The sequence below is a fragment of the Cyprinodon variegatus genome, unplaced genomic scaffold (assembly GCF_000732505.1).
Source record: "Cyprinodon variegatus isolate N-32 unplaced genomic scaffold, C_variegatus-1.0 Scaffold516, whole genome shotgun sequence".
Taxonomy (NCBI): domain Eukaryota; kingdom Metazoa; phylum Chordata; class Actinopteri; order Cyprinodontiformes; family Cyprinodontidae; genus Cyprinodon; species Cyprinodon variegatus.
The window spans coordinates 188,724-210,001 of record NW_015150969.1 but is presented as its reverse complement, the minus strand read 5'-3'; the positions used below and the strand labels follow the sequence as shown (position 1 = coordinate 210,001).

Genomic DNA, 21,278 nt, shown 5'->3' with positions numbered 1-21,278 from the left:
CTGTTTGTGCTGACAGGGAAATAAGATATTATAAGGTCATAGATACGTTTTTATCAAATCTTTTAACTTTTTTTAAAATGATAATATATCCACAGAACATCTACACTGGTTTGGAAATAATGTATTAATTTTACTGCAAGATATGTAGTTTATGAATAATTGTTTTATACATTTGACAAGTCCAAAATATATATTTATTTTGATTACAATTCCAACTTTGGATCATTAAGACTGTATAAAAAGGAAAAGTAGGCTGTAGTAGCTCAGGCATACTATATGTTGCCACATATAGTGGCTCCACATATCGTAGCTCCATAATAGGGCTCAGAAATGGCTTCTTCTCCGCGCTTTAGCAGAATGATAATGATGAACACCAGTCCAGCTTTTGAGGGTTGGTGCCGACTAAAAGAAACAAAGAGACTCAGAAACCCCATAGCTATTGTTTCCCTGGACAGGATATTAAAATACGTTCTTGCTTGTTGACAGAAATTATGCTTTTTTGGGTGATTTATAGGAATTCTTACAAATTATTTCTTAAAGTACAGTTAGGGAATAAATCAGACATATTTTGGAAACAAATAAAGAATCTTTCCCTTTTGCGAAGTTCTCTCAATTTAATAAATTATATGTTAAGACAAAAATCATAGGTTTGATACAATTACTGTCAAATTTGTGTAAATTTAATCAGTTTTCATGGCTTCATCTTCTTCCACAGGTTGTACCCAAGAGTCCTGACCATTGTGAGTTGTGATGTGTTTTGTTAGGTGCCATTTTATTCTGTAACTCTTTCCACAGGTCACACAGGAGAAAGGCTTCTCGCCTGTGTGAATCCTCATGTGATCAGATAAATGGCACTTTCGAGTAAACCCCTTTTCACAAACCTCACATGAAAAAGGCCTCTCACCCGTGTGAGCTCTCATGTGTGCAGCCAAATAACTTTTTTGTCTGAAACCTTTTCCGCAAAGATTGCACAGAAAAGGCTTTTCCCCTGTGTGAGTTCTCATGTGAACGGGTAGGGAGCTTTTTCTCCAGAAGCCTTTTCCACAGACCTCACATGAGAAAGGCCTCCAACCAGGGTGAGAGGTCATGTGAAGAATTAAAGAGCTTTTTTGACTGAAAGGTCTTCCACAAATATCACACGAGAAAGGTTTTGCATCCCGGTGAACTCTGAAGTGAATAATTAAAGAGCTTTTTTGACTGAAAGTGTTTCCACAAATCTTACAGGAGAAAGGCTTCTCACCTGTGTGAGTCCTCATGTGAACAGTTACATGCCCTGGTTGGCTAAAACCTTTTCCACAGATCTCACATGAAAAAGGCCTCTTGTTTGTGTGATTTTTTAAATGTTCAGTCAATAAGCTGTTTTCAATAAACCTTTTATCACACATCCCACAAGAATACGAATGTTGATCCTGAGTTGTTTGGGGCCTATTTTGTTTTGTACAATCAGTGCTGACATCTGGCTGTCTAGATTTCAAACACCTCTTATTTTGCTTCAACTCTTTATCTCTTTTTGATCCTAAGTATTTATGATTCTTCCCTTTGTGATCCTGGGGCTGGGAGGTAAGTAGCTCTCTACTGAATTCTTGTTGGTATTTTTGATCGCTCATAGGAGTCACCAAGAAGATATCAGTCTCCAGCTTCACTACAACATGATCTTTATCTTCGCTGTCCAGTTCTTCTTTTATTAGGTGTTGTTGAAGCTTTTCCTGATCCTCATTTATCTCCCAAAGTACTTTGTCTTCATGGTGAGGAGACATTTCATCCTGCTCGTCTTTTATCTCCTCGTGTTTTATCCTTTGATGTACTTCCTCACTTTGTTCTTCTTTTATCTGATGAAATGCAAACTCCTCTTGCTCAACTTTTATCTCCTGATATTCCAGCTCCTCTTGCTCTCCCTTTCTGCTCAGCGGTTCTCCTTCTTCCTGTTTCAAACAACATTTGCTTTTTGAGTTAAAAAGAAGCTCTTCTTCAGTAATCTCTTCTTTTACAACATCCTTTAAAGGGAAGTCTGAAATGGAAAATGGAAAGAAAGAAAATAAGGGTCAAAATAGAGCTTAAGAGAGCCTTTTTCTACTGTAATTTTCAAAAACTGTAAAGGAAAATGTTGTGTTGCTTAAACTGAACTGGATTTTCTGCTGCAACTATTCTGAAACCACAGCTTTATTTGCGTTCATTTTATTATCTTCATATTGCTGTTTCTTTTTTTTTTTTTTTAAAGAGGCTGCAATAAATTCCTCTGTACAGGAAGGTTAATGTGCTGCATACATCCTAAAAGGCAGCTTGAGAATCTAAGGTCAGGAAAGTGAGACAGAAAAACAGTAAAAGTTATTAAAAGGGTGAATAAAATCATCCCAGAAGCAAGCAAACTTGTTTATCCAGTCAAAGAGAGATACCCATAAAGGGTGAACATCTATGCTATTTAAGAAATAGTTTAACCTAAATAATAAGTATTTCTAATCAGTTTTGATTTAGCCATTTTATTTTGATTCCTCTTCTTTGTACTTTTTGACTCATTTTAATTAATCAATTTAAGTTTGCATGTATGTTGACTGATTTTTTTTCTATTACTTTAGTCTGATGTAGTATGTCATGACAAGGAATCCACCTTTCATCACAGCAGCTTTGAAGACATTGGTGTCTGTCTTTGTGGTGTNTTTCTATTACTTTAGTCTGATGTAGTATGTCATGACAAGGAATCCACCTTTCATCACAGCAGCTTTGAAGACATTGGTGTCTGTCTTTGTGGTGTTTCTAGTGTAAAATGTTTCTATCAGCTGACATATTCTGATAAAAGATGGCTTGCTACTTGCTACATATGACATGTTGTGTCATATTGACTGTTAATATAGAGTAGAAATGTTACATATTCAGTAATAAAATGTCACAGGGGATGGTATGGGGGGATGATTTTTAAGATTTTTTTTTTTAAGAAGGAGGATGTCATCCTTCCTCCACTCCAGTACTGGTTTTTACTGAGGGTGTTTCATACCTATTCGGTGTAATATTATCTGGGGTGTCCGTCTGAAATCTGGCAGTCTGCTCTGATCATCCGTTTCTTCTTCAGCCTTAATGATCTTTTTAAAGTCAGTAAATGTTTCTTCAGCAGCAGTAACCGCCATTCTTTCCATGGCATCCTCTATGTATTTACAGCCCAAATGCGTTTCTCCAGGATGATCTGAGGAAAAATAAAAGCTGCTCTGATCATAGTTGTAGTCCTCTTCTTTAACGTGTGTTAGGGTGTAACTAACTAGTGCGTCACCATCGCTTTGTTGGAATGTTGATCAAGAAAGAAATTAATTTATTTATTTTTTAAAACGCAACAGCTGTGTGCTGCTCGGTAAATAACTGTCTCGGGAAAAAAAAGCTACTGCCGCAATGACGTTTCTCAACTTCATATCTCGTCCATTTTCTGATTTTCTTTTCTTTTACGGAAGCAGTACTGCCCCGCTTCCGGTTTTCGTTCAGAAGAGGATGGAAAACAAACTGTGATGGAGCGTACCGCCCCCTACTGGACAAAAATAATACGAGTTAAAAAGGAAAAGTATAAATAATAATAATAATAATAATAATAAAAAAATAATAGTTGTGTTTTTTAATATACATTATAGAATATTATTTCCTAAAATATCTAAACAATATTCTGATTATACATACATTTTTCATTACAGGATCCTCTTTATTCCTCAACGTCCACTGAGACTATGCAGACAGACTCCATTAGGCTCAACTCTTTATAGGGCACTCAGTGAAATACTTTGAAAATCAACATTTCAATCCAATAGTGTTATTAGAATCCAGGAAAAGACCTTATACCTTTGTAAATTAAAAAAAATATGGATATTTTGATGGTAAAAAAGAATGTCAATGTAATAACAAGAACGCCAACTTGCCTGAATATATTAAGAAAAATATCTGTTTGGAAAAAAAACATTTATTTGGTACAACTTAACCTTAGAGGCATTTATGCTGATACTGGAACTGACATTTTTTAGCTTATAAACCTAAATATAATTGTTAACTTTCTTGACTTTTTTTCAAACTTAATTTACAGTAGGAAATATATCATTCAAGGGCTCATCTGGTCAAATGCCAAAATAAGATGTACAGCCATTTAGAAGGATTTTTGCTGAATGGCTGGATATAGATCTATGGTTCTAGACCACACTGATAGAGGGGGGTGGGTGGGGGGTATGCAGGTAATCCAAAAAGGTAATTTGCGCTAATTTTGTGTCTTCAAAAGGCTGTGGGGAGGTTTATTTGGCTACTGGCTGCAGCAGGGAGAGGTGAATCTCAAAGAAAAATCTGTGTAGTTTTTTTTTTTGTTCTTCATTACAAGAGGAGAATTTTAAGATGCTCTTACAGGTGTGATTATAGGTCCGATTGGATGTAAAAGATAGAGGAAACTTCGAGTTTATCAAGGAAATCCTGCTCCTTACCATTTAGCTTTGTTGAGACACCCTCAAAATGCATATAAAGAATTTATTTGTTTAAACACCAGGAAACTCACTTTGAAGGACTATTCTGTCATATTTATGCAATGATGTGTAATGAGTTGACCATAAAAGCAACGCTATTTATTTGTGTTTAAACCAGTTATGGAATAAAGTATATCTTGATACAACTCTTCCCATTTCCCATGTGATACCTATATTGCAGATTTGATTATTGACTAATACCTATATAGATTCAATACAATATCAGTAAAAATCATGCTTACTTTTATTCCTCATCTTGTAATAATACAATTCATATCAGCCAGTGGGTTACATAAACTTTAAACAGAAGTGAAGTGTTTCTGGTTCAAAAACATTAGCATGCTATGGCTACTAGATAACCTGTAGAAAGCTAAGCTTTCAGTTCAGATTTGGAACACAAAATAAACTTGGTGTTTAAAACTGTGTACATGAAAACAAAAAAACATTGGCATTAATTAGGTTCTTTGAACTGACCACTGACTTTTGAATTATGGTCCAGCCCTAATTCCTAGGGTGCCAATTTTACTCCGATTACAAGCTTAATAGCTTCAAAGGTGGCTCATTTGCTGTTCCTTGTAAATATAAACAACATACATGTCAGGGGTGTCCTCATACAACTTTGTATTTTCTGATGCCGTACCAATATTGCAGTTTTAAGTATTGACCAATATCAACATTACTCCGATACACCATCAGCATTAATCAAACGCTTTTATTACTTATTTTGTGGGTTGGAATGATAGAAAGTCAAGTAATATTTCTCAAATGGAGAACACATTCACCAAAGAGTTACAAAAACTTTACACAAAAGTAGATAGAAGCAACAGTTCTTTATGAGTTTTTTTAATATATCGGAGATTTGGACTGACATTCCTAAAATACTGTATATAGAGAAGTGATTTTTTTTTAGGCACCAACACCGTCACACAGTAGACTTCTCTTCGGAGTGAATTTTCTTGTGAACATTTAACGCACTCTTTCGAATGAACCGTTTTCCACAAACCTCACACCGGAAAGGCCTCTCACCCGTGTGAGTTCTTAAGTGATATTTTAGCCCAGAAGATATAGCAAATCCTCTTCCGCAAACCTTACACAAGTAAGGCTTCTCACCCGTGTGAGTTCTCTCATGTTCATTTAGCCTGGTTCTCCTAATAAACCCTTTTCCACAAACCCCACAGAGGAAAGGCTTCTCGCTCGTGTGATTTCTCTTGTGATCCGTTAGGTATTTTTTCAGAGCAAATTCTTGTCCACAGACCTCACAACAGAAAGGCTTTTGACCTGTGTGAGTAGTTAAATGGTATTTTAGCCCAATCGTTGAAGAGAATCCTTTTTTGCAAATCATGCACGTGTACGGCAGCTTCTCATCTGTGTGAGTTCTCTCATGTTCAGTAAGCCTAGTTTTTCGAATAAACCCTTTTCCACAAACTCTACATAGGAAAGGTCTCTCACCTGTGTGAGTTTTAAGGTGATCCTTTAGCACACCCTTTCGAACAAACCCCTTTTCACAAACCTTGCACCAAAAAGGCTTCTCACCTGTGTGAGTTTTCAAGTGACCGTTTAGCGCATTACTCGAAGAGAATCCTCTTCCGCAAACCTCGCACGAGTAAGGCCTCTCACCTGTGTGAGTTCTTTTGTGTTCTCTTAGCTTCCAATTCTGAGTAAAACTTTTACCGCAAACCCCACACAGGAATGGCTTCTTTTCCATGTGAATTTTTAGATGATGTTTTAGCCCACACTTTATAAAAAAGCCTTTTCCACAAACCTCACATGAGTAAGGCCTCTCACTTGTGTGTGTCCTCATGTGAGCAGTTAAAGCAGGTCTACGAATAAAACCAATGCCACAGGTCCCACATGAGAAAGGCTTACTACCAGTGTGAGACCTGATGTGAACAATTAAAGTCTCTTTTCGAGTGAAACATTTTCCACAAAGGTCACATGCAAGAGGACTCCCATCTGTGTGAGTTTTCATGTGAACGGTTAGAGAGGTTTTATGACCACATTCCAATCCACATGTTGAGCATGCAAATGAACCAGAGTGAGTTTTCTTGTGATTAGTTAGATTACCTTTATGACTGAAAGTCTTTCCACAAAGATCACATGAGAGCACCTTCTTACCCGTGCAAGTTCTCATTTTAACAGAGATCATACAGGGTTCCTCGCTCGTGTGAATTTCCATGTGTTTAGTCAAAAGACTATTACAAGAAAACCGTTTGTCACATATTTCACAGAAATACATTTCCTTATTCTTGTGAGCATTCTCGCAACCTTTTGTTTTTGGGCTATACTGATGGTTAGTTTTATTTCTTGATGTCTGCTTCGTTTTTTTGTTTTTAGTTTGCTTTCCCTGGCTCTTTGAACCAGAGTTTTCATGATAATGGATATCTGCATTATGGGATTCATGAGAAAGGATTTTGTTCCCTTTTAGTTCTGGTTCAGAGTGGGATTCTTCCTTATTTATAAGAATCCCTGTCATGGTATCAGTTTCCTGCTTTAATACACTCTGACTAATGTGGAGTTTGTTCTGCTCCCCCTTTATCTGCTGACATTCTCGCTCCTCCTTCTCCGTGGAGTTTGTTCTGCTCCCCCTTTATCTGCTGACATTCTCGCTCCTCCTTCTCCCCCTTTAGCTGCTGATGTTCTCGCTCCTCCTNTTCTCGCTCCTCCTTCTCCCCCTTTAGCTGCTGATGTTCTCGCTCCTCCTGCTCCGCCTTTATCCCCTGACAGTCTTGTTCCTCTTGTTCCCATTTTATCTGCAGATGTTCTCGCTCTTTGTGTTCAACCTTTATCTGCTTATGTCCTTGTTCCCCTTGCTCATCTTTAATCTGCAGGGGTTGTTCTTTCACCAAATGGATCCCCTCTTGGTCACAAAGCAACTGGTCACCTGGATCTTCTATCTTCACAGTGACACCATGAAGGTCTAGAAGGGGGAAAAAGAAAGATGATATATTGTGCATTAACAACTTACAATAAAGTTTTACGTAGTATACCTAATGTTCTTCTTATGTCAGTTAAAACAGTATATCTAATTTCTTTATTCCGAGACTCCATAAGCTTCAAATTGAGCATGTGGACATTAGAGATAATAAATGCACCAACAGGTTCTTGAATCAACATTCTATACATAATATGTACCCTGGTCGAGCTAAACGTACATTTCTCTTACAACATTTTAACAAATCTACGATAACCAAAATTAGGACAAATTTTTGAATTTCCCAATTCCTCCTAAATATAAAGAATTACAATTTAAAATAATAAATGACACATATCCTTCAAATGAGCACTTAAGAGAGAGATTTTAATTCAATGCTGGGAATTGTGGTTTCTGTACAACTCAATTTGAAACTATTAATCATATGTTAAATGAATTTAAAGAGTAAGAAACCTATGGGATCAACTTCAGATCTTTCTATCTTCTAGATCTATAAATGTGGACTTTAATTCCTTACAAATAATTCCGTTTGGTTTATATATTAATGAAAAAAGGTGGAATTCTTAGTTAATACTTTGAGGATTATAACCAAATATTATATCCATAAATGTTGTTATGCAAAATGCTCCCTCTCATTCTCTGCTCTCAAAAACGAACTTTCCTCCCGATGTCTGAAAAAGACGCAGAACCTTAAAGCAAATAAATTGTCTGAATTATTGGAATAATTTCAGTTAGTCCCCTCTCCTTAATATATATATATATATATATATATATATATATATATATATATATATATATATATATATATATATATATATATATACACCCCCCCTTTCTCTTCCTTGTTCTAGCCTCTAATTTTTATTGGAGTTAATAGGAGTATTTGTTTCTTGTTTCTTGTAATGTTCATTATTGACGTATTTTTGAGATTGTCATTGATATTCTTTATTTTTCAAAAAAAAAAAAAAAAAACAACAGACAATCAGCAACCCCCCCAGTGAATAAATAGAGATCTGTCGGTTGGACTCATTTAACATGGACACGTTTGACGTTTGACGTCAGGGATCATAGGCAACAGGCTTAAAGAAGAATGTAGGGAACAGCCTGGGATCAGCTGTTTTTCTCAGCTCAGGTGTCTTGATGAAAACAAAGTAAAAGTAAGTCAGCCTGACTATAATTTGTGTTTTCTTCTCAGTTCACCAAGTTTAATTGTGATTACAAGGGAGTTACTCAGAGGAGCTCCAGATTTATAAATACAGGTTTATAATATGATTTTCTTTTGTATTTATTTCGATTATTTACTGACTTCCTGGCATATTTATGTTTTTTCTTTTTTTTTTCTTTTTTAGATGAAAAGCATCAAATGCGTAAGAAGTGCTAGCTCAAATTAAAAGATTGAGTTAATTTTTTTTATTTATTTAATTTTTTTTTTAGATTTTATGATTAATTATTGTTCATTCCACTTTTGGACAGACTGAGATGGGAACTTATGGTGAAATAAAATACACAAAGCGATATACAAGTCAAAAAAAGCTTGAGAAACACTACCCTAAACTATTTCATTCATAAACCACAGCTTCCGTTTCTTACATGCTCGGTTTAAAACTACTTTGGGTTTCGGGGCAAAATCCATCCGTCTGCGCTCATCGTCCATCTCTTTATCAGCCTTTAAGTCGTTTTCTTCAAATGCTGTGACTTTTTCTTCAGTGTGGGTTAACTTGTTGTTGACAAACCCTCTCTCCTAGGCTGAAATGAAAACATTCACAGAACTAATCTGAAGTCCCGAGTGGCGTTTACCACATGATTTACCATGCTGAACTACTGGGATGCTGGCAGACAAGATGATAAAGGGCACGCTATCGCCACCTATTGGACTGGAGCGGGAATACGGTGGGGCTTATTTTTATCTTACCTGGACATATTTTCCATTAATGGAATAAGAAGCTAACAGAATTCATTAGTTGTTCTTTTATAGGTCTTTCGTATTGATAATTTCACTCTACATTCATAAAAAAAAATATGGTTTTAACATCCAGCATTGAGCCTGATGCTGCAAAAATGCCTTTGAAATTATTTTATGTAAAAGGTAAGATCAGCTAATCATTTGGGGCCCAGAGCACAAATATTGTGTCTCTGGAAATGAACAATAATACAGCATATGTCAGTTTGTTTCTCTTATTTTCCACAATAATTTCTCAACTTTGAAAAAAACATAAATAAAAAAAGAGAACAAAAGTATAAAACTGTGTCTTATTTATCATGAAGGAAAAGTAACAAGGCCGTAATTTTAAGGATAATGAGGAAACTTGTTGAGTGCAATACAAAACTAAGACTTAACCTCTAAAGGGCTCTTAGAAATAAGCCCTATCCGCACAGGATAAGCACTATCTGGAGACCCCAAAAAATAGAGAAATCACCTTCTCTGTTTTGTATGATTTACATGCTAAATATTTATACATTTATAGGCCAATAAAGTATATGCTAAAACATATATTTTTTCTCTGCAACATTAGACACCAAACACTAATTAAAAAAAAGCTTATATAAGACACCAAAATTGATCCTTATTGTTGCATCACCTTCCTTTTCAATTACAATGACATTTAAGATCTGACATTTCCTATCAACTCAGATTTTGTTTATAATCACTATGATACATTTATTGAGTGATACAAAACATGTTGAATGTGTAAATAAAATAATGATTTAAAATAGCATTGAAAACATTGCAGGTGGAATGGAACAAAATGGTAACTCAGATATAGATGACAATGTGGAAGACTGGACAACAGTTACATACGGGAAAGGGAGATATAGAGCTCGAGGAGGAGGTAAAAGGGAGTAAAGGTGTCTTGACAGTCAAGAACATAAATGGGAATTAGAGGAGAAAATTTCAGATGAAAGAAGGAGTGAGTGGAGTGGAAGGTAGTGAGTGAAGAGATAAAAATAATACTTAGATTCGGTACTGAGGAAAAACAGAGTCCTGTGAGCCCCATTATGATTTCCAGAGAAATCAATAAGAAGATCGAACTAATTGAAATTGTGAAGGAGTTCAGAGATGGAAACTTGCTAATAATCTGAAAAAGTGAGGACCAAAAAAAACTCAACATTGGATGTTGAATGCATAGGGAAAAAAGAGGTGATAGAGATAAAAGTAATAGGAGATAACAAATCAGTGAAAGCAGTAATAACAGGAATACCAGTTAACAACTTTAGATCGATTAAAGATTTTTTTTTAAATGAGGCAAGGTTAACAAAATATAGAGACTGTATAAAAGCATGCTAGGGAAAAGAGTTGCAAGCATGTGACTGTTGATCAAGTTTGCAGAGCCAATTTTACCAGAAAGAGTTAAAATAAGTTTTATGAGTTTCCCAGTTAGGCCTTTCATTCCACCTCAACTCAGGCGCTGCTGGTGTCTGCGCTACGGACACGTGACAGCAGTTTGTAGAACACAGAATCGAGGAGTGCAGGGAAGAAGCTGAAGAATCGTGCTGCAACTGTGGAGGCCATTACAGAGTTAACTACGGAGGATGTGAGGTGAGAAAGAAAGCAGTGGAGATACAACATGGTAAAATGTGAAGAATATGAGCCGTGAAGAGAGTTCAAGGACAAAGGAAAGGAGAAATGAATCAAGCACAGAATCAAGTTCCAAAGCAAAGAGAAGTACATAGAGAAGGAAACTTCACTCTGACACCACAGAAACTAATTTTATACATAGTGTATGTCATTAAATGCCAAGCACAAGACAGATCAACTCAGAATCACTGAGAGACAAACGCAAAAGGTTTTTGGACTCAAAGATGTTAGTTGGGAAAACATAGTTACAAGGTTGGATATGGAGGAAGAACAGGAGAATCTCATTATTAATCCAGCTGTTCATAATAAAAAAAAAAAACGTATTTTAGAATTTTAATACTAAAGGGATATTGATTTAATGAATATATACATAGGTAAGAAAAGAAAATATAATTGATGGATAAATGGGATAGTAGGAGAATGTGTATTATTTATCAAATTAAGACTGAAAAATCAAAAAGTTTAAGATATTATTTAATAATAAATAGTTTTTATAATATCAGATAAAGATAGAGTATAAAATAGGTGGCGGCAATGTGCATTCAAGTTGCCTGCCAACCACCTGTTAACCTTACCTAACCTTACAGCATTTCCTTCCTTTTCAGCTTATTTTCTCATAACAAAACAGAACTATAGGTTCTTTTAAATGGTTTGTTCACAGAAATTATTTACCTTATTTAACTTTATTAAATCTGTCAAATCCTGTCAATCCTGTCACCTTCAATATTTACCTGAGAACCTACACCGCTGAGAAACCTTTCTCATGTCAGGTCTGTAGGAAAAGTTACATTCAAAAAAGCAGTTTAACCTGTCACATGAGAATACATTCCCCTGTGAAGCCATGTTCAAATGATACTTGTTGGAAATGTTTCAGTAAAAAAGATATTTTTGCTGGTCACCTAAAAAGCCACACGGGTAAGGAGCTTTTCTTGTGTAACACTTGGGGAAAAAAGTTTACCTGCAAAAGTTTTTTAACAGTTCATCTAAGGATTCACACTGGTGAGAAGACTTTTACGTGTGTAAATTGTAAAAATTGTTTCACTCTAAAAAGTTTTTTAACAGTTCACATGAGAACTCGCACACATACTGGTGAGAAGCCTTTTTCATGTTCATCCTGTGAAAATACTTTTAGGCTAAGGGCTCATTTAATCTATCACATGAGAACCCACTTAGATCTAAAGACATAATCTGATGAATGTCTAAAATTCTTCAACATGTAGCTTTGGCCAGTTATTCATAAATCAATATAATTCAGCATGTAACAATTAGGACATAAAACAAGTGTTTTTTTGTTGTTGTTTTTTTTTGTTTTTTTGTTCTTCAAAAATGATGAATTTACTTTGACTTTTTACCATACAGTATGACATTGTGCTTGGTGAGCAGGATAAGAATAAACTAGTAACACGTTTATGAACAATGCAGAGTGCAGCCTCAGAATCAGCCTTGCTAATAAATGCATGCCCTTAACTTGAAAGAATAGCAAGTTATGGTTGATATAACATTTTCTACATAATCATAGATAACTACCTAAATCTCAGCAGCCCCACATTTTGCACACTAAATAATTAGATTTCTGTTTCTCAAATTTGTAGTTTACTGATGCTAAGATTCAACTTCATTATAGAGTCCCTGCAGACTTTTTTTAACACCTCTCTTAAGCTGACAGGCTTCCAGATTTTTCCTTTCACGACTTATACATACATCTTATACAAACCCTGTTCTCATATAGCAGAGAAAGTCTGAAAGCTTTTAAAAGCAAAGATGCTTGTCAGTATTTCTGTTAGAGTGATAACTATCCTGTGTTTCAACCAGAAGGGTCATAAACTTTTATGACCCCTAGTAGGTCATGAGGCAGAATCACGCGGTTGTGTGACTTCCATCCAGCCAGTTGGTCAATTCACACTATCTTGTTGCCTGCATCCTCCACCAAAAAATGTTGGGTTTTAATCCAGAAAAATGTGAGTTTAAAAGATTAATAGGAAATGATCAACACAGAGACAGGGTTTTGTGACGTCAGTGTCTGCCGAGTGGAGAGAAGCTGCTGACTTGGAAAACCAGCACCTTCTCACACAGATCCCTTCATGGCCAAGCCTTTTATTAACAGTTTACAACATCAAACAGGCGGGCCTAAAACAGAAGACCCAGTGATGATTGTCTGGGAGGATGCAGGTAATAAGATAGTGTGAATTGACCAACTGGCTAGATGGAAGTCACACAACCGTGTGATTCTGCCTCATGACCTACTAGGGGTCATAAAAGTTTATGACCCTTCTGGTTGAATCACAGGATAGTTATCACTCTAACAATTTCACAGCTGGCTGTGTTATTGACCCAAAGATACCACAGCAGAAAACAGCCAAAGCTAGCTCTCTTGATCTATTAAAACTCACCTGATATGAAATGTAGACTGCACATATGGCTATTTGCTACCTATGTTTGGGAAATATCTGCTACTGAATGAGGAACGTAAGAAATCTTTTTTTATGCAGTTCTTTACAGTAAAAACTGGATGTACCTCTATGTTTCTGAAGTTCTGTGTAATTTGGATAAATAAAGGCTTCAGTGCACATAGAGTATGCCTTGACTACATTGAGTATTTTCCATTTCTTTATACATTATGATCACACATTTAAAGGGTGAAATATGAGGTTCTATTGTGTACAATTGTGGCTTGATTTACCAAATGAACTAGCAAATAATTAGTTTGGAGCTATATAATTAGCTCAAATAATTAGCTCCAAACTAAATATTTATTATAAATGATTGAATTAATGAATGACATAGTGAAAAAAATGACCCCCTTATTTTTCCTCTTAGAACACACTTAATAACTATAAATATTGCTCATAAATTTTGACTGCTTAACTTTATAAACGGCCCTCCATTGAACTTCAACTAGTTAATTTATAGGTTTGTGACTTGGTTCATTAAAAAAAGTGAAGTGTGAATGTGAGCTAGTTCATTGTCATCTATGTGAACTGAGCTTGCTCTTTTTAACTGTGAACTGGCACAGCTTTTTTTTTCTTATACACATGTAACATACATTTTAGTTAATAAAGCATTATATGCCTAAAGTTATCCTCCTAATATGTATGACTGTCTATTGCAATTGTTTTACTTTATGTCATGGACTAATTTCTGCAAAGACGACTGTATGGACTGCATGCTTTCTTTTCATGACTTATATCCTGAAAAAATATAATTCTATATTCTTGTTTTCTGGGACTCCTATTTTAGAGCCTTTATAGTTAGCTTCCCACATAAGTTCATTTTTCCTATGCAAATATAAAAAAAAAATGGAATGTAAACTGAAGCATAAAAAGAAGAAAATCGATAAAGAAATTTGGAACATAAGCATCAGCGTTTGGGCAACGGATGTCATGTAATGCGGATTATATCCAGAAGATGGCAGCATTGCAATTTATTAACATTCAGCTGCTGGGAAAATGAACAGGAAGAATATGTAATGACGTATACTTCCGGTGTGTCATAAACTGCGTCCCAGAGAATAAATGAGACTGCTCGCAACTTTGTTTTACCTTCTCTTCAAGGTGAATATATGCTAATCTGCAGCAACCATGTCTTCATTTTCGTCTCGGAAAGAGTTTATCAGCGAGCAATTAACTCAGCCTGAAGAAACATTTACAGACATTAAAGACATTCTCGTCAAGTCAGAAGAAGAGGTCGAAGGCAGCGAAACACAAATAACTGTTCACCATTCAGGTATGAAGCTAACGTGTTTTTTTATGTATGTATAAACTGTTTTTTGTCGATGTGACAACGTGCTAGCTTTAATTTTTGGTCTCTATAAACCAGTTGCTCCTATACGTTATGTATTACGGTATACTGCTGTTCATGGCTTATATTCTATTCTAGTAATCTGGTTATATCTGGTGTTTTAATTGTATTGCTTAAAAATCAGCAGACTTTAAGAAAAAAGAATGAATCTAGAATACCTGGATAACTATAACTGTTGAATATTCTCAGTCATCCAGGTCATAGTAAAAAAGTTACAAAACAATCAACCTGGACTTGGAAAACAGAGTCCAGTGGATTGTTTTGTTTTTTTTTTTTCCGTTTTTTTTTACTTTTTTGGAAGGAAAACTATAACGAAATTTTGCATATAAGACATGCTCAATCATCAGGAAGAAAGTACTCTATTTCCTTTTTATGCTGATGTTGCATTTAAAAATGTACCATACTGTTAGGATAAATATCATGATGATGAGAGTTTATTAAACCTTAATATTAGCTGCCTGTTGCAGGTCAAAACTGATGTTTTCCCCAGTAGTTCATTTAATTTGGCCAGTTCCTCGGTCTGGACTACTGTATATTTACTATTAAAATCTTCATTCTGTACGTGGCAAATATTTGGGGATGGAATGAGAGCGGTGTCCTTAAGCTAAGAAAAAAGTGTAATATTTTGAGAAGGCTGGAGCCATGGATGTCACCTCATCTGCAAAAGTGTATGATTTAATGATGTGATGATGTGGCAGACGGGAGTATAAAATGCTTCTCTACCTGTTAGTCATGGCCACTTCCCGAGAAGTGGCAGGTGTGCATACATTTTACTGATAAATAAATATTAATAAATATTTAAAATGTATAAAAAGATCCCCTTTAAATACAACTCTGTTCTATCAGTTGAGTTCTCTTGTGCTAGTAAGCAGGCCAGCTGACAGCCGTTTCTGGGCCCTGGAATAAATAACTGGATATGCACCCCGACCTGTCATTAATATTGGATCATGGATCTTCTATTTTAATCATAGTAAATAGGGGAATAGAGGAATACAAATTGTGTCTTCCTGGGCTTAATTGCTACTATACAGTGTTCAGGGTATCTTTAGTCTGACTGTGGCAGGGATGAGGATGTTGTAAATCACTCTTGCTCGTGAGATAAATCAATTTGTGTGTTTGTGTTAAAGAGCCCTAGTCTCATACTATGAATTTACAAATTTCTGACGCAGTAGCTCAATCTGGTTTCGTACCAAGGTCTTTGGATTCAATTTTTATGCCCTGATAGTTTATTATATTATATTTCTTGTGTGTGTGTGTGTGTTTTTTGTCATATTTGTTAAAGATAAAATAAAAGAAACAAACAAACAAAAAAAAAAAAAAGCATTCTGTGTAAACCATAACAAAACCACATGACAGGAGGTGGAAATGTGCAAAGGAAGAGAAGTCCAAGGTCAAAAAGATTGGATTCCAACAGGGATAAAGACAGAAATAGCAAATGTTAACTGAGGGGTTTGTGAGCAATCTAATGAACTGCAGTTTCTATACTGTCACAATAACTGCAGTATTGCATTATATTTGTACAATTAAGCATTTTCTGAACTTAATTTAAATTAAACAATCCAAAAATCTGCATACTAAGGGCATTATTTCACTTTCCCCGCTGCAATTTTTCTTTTACAATATTTGCACAAAGAGTGAAGGCATTTCTCTAAGGTTATGTCTATGTTTAAGAAACCTGGTTCGCATGTTACTTTCTCTATAACGAAAGACAAACACTAATTAACTTTACACAGAAACTCTGAGATTACTATTTATTTCTGCTAAGCATGTGGAGACCATACACGTCAGCTGTATAACAGTTTATGAGAAGCTTGCTAAACAACATAACCAGGTTTGGATGTCGTTCCAAACCATGGTCACATTTTTAATTGTTTTCTCTTTTGTCACAATAATGTGAACAGATTTAAAATCTCCCTTTGACTTTGTTAGATGTTATTTTGTTTTTCTTTGAGATTTTTTTATGTTAAAAGTAATCCTTCCTTTAATATCTCAGAATTTTTATTACTGCTGTGCTGAGTGTTAGCATAACAATAGAATCTATTTTATCTGATTCTGCTTTTATTATCTAGTAATCATGCTTTACCAAGTTATTTTGGCTACGTTCACACTGCAGGCCTTGATGCTCAATTCCGATTTTTTTTTTTCGAAATCCAATTTTTTTTACGTTGCCGTTCATATTTCCAAATATATCCAACTAGTATGTGATCTCCTGTGTGAACTGCAGTAATACAACGCAAGTGCCCTGCATGCGCAGTAGACGACGCAATGATGTCACAGGCCCGCGTGCTCTGTGTTTATGGAAGTAAACATGGATGGTAGTGCCGGCGGATCAGATCCAGGTCGCATATGGGCAAAAAAATCGGATTTGGGTCACTTTAGGCTGCAGTGTGAACGTAGCCTTTGTCCTGTGGTACCCCCTTAATGGTTCTGCCAATGATGAATATTTATCAATGGAATAGGTTAACTTTGTTTGGAAAACAGGGAATCATTAAAGGAATGTAGACTAGTCAGTCTCTGTTTCCTTGAGCCCTACAACTGGGTCAATTAAAGGTTATAATGAGTTATTAGAAGCAAGCCAAGGATCTAACAGGACAAGTTTGGGTACCGGTAGTTATTATCTGTGGCTACGACAATGTGTTCAGTGAGATTTATCTGACCTTTTTGAGCCATGATGAGCGCTGACATTGCTCGATGTTGATCTACATCAGCTTTTTAAGTTTTATGGTTAAAAGAGAGTTCATTTGTGATATAAATAATTATAATATATATAATAATTATATATATATAATATTTATAATTTTTCTGTTTGCCTGCTCAGATGACCTACCGCATTGTTTTAAGGAAGAGGAGGAACTATCTGACCCGGTGAGAAACTCCAGCTGTGATCAGGAAGAATGGGACTGTCCAGCAATAAAGGAGGAACAGGATGATCTTCAACAGCTGCAGATAAAAGAGGAAGACTATGAACTCTGTATAACTCACGATGAAGAACAGCTTGTGTTGAAGCAGGAGGCAGAGACCTCTGTAGCGCTTTCTACTAATGAAGAAAAGTACAGCAAAGAACCCAAACTAATCAGGGACAAACTTCTTTCTCAGGATGGCTGTGCTACTGTGAACCAAGATCAGGTTCAAAGTATTGATGAAGACACAGAATTAAGTAGCGATGAAGATCCGCAGCAAAATCAGAAATGCCAGAAAGCTAGAGGGTATGTTAATAATTCAGACAGTTTAAAACTAAAAGGGCAGAAGGAAACTCGTAAGGATAAACATCTGTATGCATGCACAATGTGCGATAAAGTGTTCTCGAAAAAGACTAACATGATCTATCACACAAGAACTCACACAGGCGAGAAGCCGTTCTCATGTAAGTTTTGCGGAAAATGTTTTAGTCGAGAAAGTATCATGAATAATCACCTGAGAATTCACACAGGCGAAAAACCCTTCTCATGTATGACCTGTGGAAAAAGCTTCACTCTCAAACACCAGCTGACGGATCACGTGAGAATTCACACAGGTGAGAAACCGTTTCCATGCAGTGCTTGTGAGAAGTCTTTTAAACTAAAAAGCGGTTTGAATCAACACATGAGAATTCACAAATGTGAGAAGCCTTTCTCGTGTGCGACGTGTGGTAAAGGTTTCAACCAGAGAAGCCAATTAACACTTCACATGAAAAATCACATGGGTGACCGGCCTTTTTCATGCATGACCTGTGGAAAAACTTTCGCCAGCAATTCCCGTTTAATTGTCCACATGAGAACTCACTCAGGTGAGAAACCTTTCTCGTGTGCAACCTGTGGGAAAAGTTACAGTCAAAAAGGACATTTGACAGTTCACATGAGAATCCATACAGGTGAGAGACCTTTTCTGTGCAGTACATGTGGAAAAGCCTTCAGTCAAAGATATCGTTTCCAGCAACACGTGAGAATTCACACCGGCTAGAAACCTTTAATGTGAACCATTGGAGGTCTGGATTTAAATCTGCTCATAGTGCCTCACAAACTAACCAGTAATGTTTATTCTGGTTACTGTTAAAGAAAAATGATTATTTTTAGTTTTTAATACAGTTAATCTTATGGCATGTGTAAAAGGTATGTTGAACACTCTCATTTTGAACATATTTCTTAATTTTGAACAAGTTTGGGTTAATGATTTAAAACTAAACTATTGATGGGTAAGTATTCAAAGTGCAGGAAGGAAAATGTAGATCAAAGGGGATCTCGCAATGAGGCTCCTGTTGTTTATCAGGGAGGACAGGAGGCCATAAAATGAGTATCTCCTGGGGGGCAGCATCATTTGAGCCTCGAGGAGAGAAGTCTGCTTGGTTCACAGAAGATCAAAAGTCTTCCAGAACTAACATCTGGGATGGTGTAAAACTGAATACAACATAGAATGTTAAAACACTAACATTTAGTTTTTAAGACATTTTTCTAAGTACTAATAGCATGTTTTTTAAATGAAAATTGTATTATCTAATTTTAGAATTAACTAGTTTAGTAGATGATGAATGTATTTGAAAATTGTACTATCTGTGACAATATCAGAATCAAATGGAAATTGTTTGAATGAAAATGTTTTATTAGAAAATTGCTCAGGATCTATGCTAAATGGGGTTTTGGAAAATGTGTTAGCTTGTATACTTAGGATTGAATATTATGTTTCATAGGCTGGAAAAAGGAATTGTACCTCATGTTCTGTTGATTCTATGTGTTATTTTTGGTTTAAGGCAGGATTCAATCTTTTGGGGTGAGATGGTGCAGAAGAGCAAAATTGGGGTTGTGAAGATAACCTTTCCTTGAACCAAATTACTGAATTTAAGTTTGTTCCTGAGAATTTATGTAAGAAGAGATAGCAGGAGAGGCTCTGGATTCCACAGCTATCTGTGAAATCTTATCTTATGTTTTCCTCAGCCAGATGACCTTAGAATCCTGGAGGCCAGGACAAGCTCTCCACTCTTTTTGTTAAACAAAGAAGCAAATGGCCTTTGATTTTTGCTGTAAATTAGGGGAAGTTCTAAGTTTTTCTGAGTGTCCAAGGTAGCTTCCAATTGGTCAAGCGGAGGGACGCCTTAACTAAATATACAAAAAGGAAAGACACACCTACATTATAAAAGTTCGTGCACACGAGTTATAATTCAAATAGCTGCCACTATTTTTCCTTTTTTGCACCAGCTCTCTCCAAAGACGAATCTTTGCCTTTCTTTTCTATTTTCTTTACCTCAGGTAATTGAATGTATGTTTCTGTTGTTCTGCAGTTTTGTTGTTAATTCAGAAGCTGTTTCTTGTTGGATTAAATTCTGTGATTCTGTGACGTCCACACGCATTGTTGGTTTCCTTGTGGCCACACGCGGCTCGCCGGGATTTATTAAACTGGGACTTCCACATTTGACATGAAATCTGAAATCTGTGTTAGATGTGGCTTTCCTCCACTGGAGGAGCTTGCAGATGTTGGAGAGAAAATACTTCTCCTGATTGGATTTTTTATTTAAAGATTCTTCTGAATAAGCTTTTTTTTTTTATTTTTTTATTTTTTTTTTTTACCATTTAATCTCAAAACTTTAGCCCCTCATCCCTCATGTGACACAGTGTTGTCAAGTTCCATGTGCCTCACACATTTTTGCAGAAGTGGCAAACTGTTAGAAATGTTGCATTAAGCTTTTAATGTACAGCACAGTTGTCCATAAGTTTTATAATAATTTATGGCTTGCCTAGGATTGATGTTGATTTTTCATCTTTCTCTCTTAGCAAAGAGGAGAGTGGCTGCATCCAGCCTACAGGACTTGGTGCTATATGTGAGGAGCATGTATTTATTTCCATCAAGGGCGTAGGTTTGATTTGAACTTTGGTAGGGACACAATTGGTCAGGTGTCATTGGTGCTATGCAATATGCATGCCCTTTTTTATGCTCGATGTGAGCATCCATGCTGATAAGAGCAATTCATTGTTAAAAGAGAAAAGCATAATTTTGCTCCATTAATAAAAATGTTAAAAGCTCGACACTCATTAGATGCTGTTTATCAATGCTTGAAGTGTCACCAGCTCTGATGAATGTGGAATTAGGACTGTTTTCCACTTTGAAAATGGTTTCATTTGAATGACTAATAGAGAAGGTAAATACAGTATTTTCTTTTGAAGATATAGAATTATGCAGAGTTAAACCCCACTCTAATATTTTTTACCTACTATGCTCTCTTTATATCAAGCAAAATAATACATTCATTAAAATATTAACTTCACTATAAAAGTTGAACATCTGGGCTGTAGTTACTCTGTGTCGCCCAATTCAGGTATTTTATCTGGGGCTGAAAAATGAATCGTATTAATTGATTATTTCAATAATCATCAACTAATTTAGTAAGTGATTCATCATTAACTGAAGAATAGAGACTATAAAACATAATCTAAATGTAAAATGTGCCTTTCCCCGACAGAGCAACCCACTTAAATCAGTAATTATACCAAAAGTGTAATTATACCAAAATTGTAAAAATACTATATAA

The 21,278-nt window shown here is 35.7% G+C and overlaps 3 protein-coding genes across 3 annotated transcripts; 1 reads left to right on the top strand and 2 right to left on the bottom strand.

The window, feature by feature from the left end:
- Positions 1–569: 569 nt before the first annotated feature.
- On the bottom strand, positions 570–2,004 carry LOC107094950 (zinc finger protein 239-like). The gene has a single exon (XM_015390872.1). It carries the CDS (start codon positions 1,755–1,757, stop codon positions 681–683), a length of 1,077 nt encoding a protein of 358 aa, XP_015246358.1. The 5' UTR covers positions 1,758–2,004; the 3' UTR covers positions 570–680.
- Positions 2,005–4,780: 2,776 nt separating this feature from the next.
- LOC107094945 (gastrula zinc finger protein XlCGF26.1-like) lies at positions 4,781–7,386 on the bottom strand. The gene is made up of 2 exons (XM_015390868.1): positions 7,127–7,386; positions 4,781–7,020 (listed from the first exon to the last, which is right to left on the bottom strand). The coding sequence occupies exon 2, from the start codon at positions 6,946–6,948 to the stop codon at positions 5,398–5,400; it is 1,551 nt and encodes a 516-aa protein (XP_015246354.1). The 5' UTR covers positions 6,949–7,020; positions 7,127–7,386; the 3' UTR covers positions 4,781–5,397.
- Positions 7,387–14,466: 7,080 nt separating this feature from the next.
- znf519 (zinc finger protein 519) lies at positions 14,467–20,113 on the top strand. The gene is made up of 2 exons (XM_015390869.1): positions 14,467–14,707; positions 17,601–20,113. The coding sequence occupies exons 1-2, from the start codon at positions 14,563–14,565 to the stop codon at positions 18,719–18,721; spliced, it is 1,266 nt and encodes a 421-aa protein (XP_015246355.1). The 5' UTR covers positions 14,467–14,562; the 3' UTR covers positions 18,722–20,113.
- Positions 20,114–21,278: the final 1,165 nt, after the last annotated feature.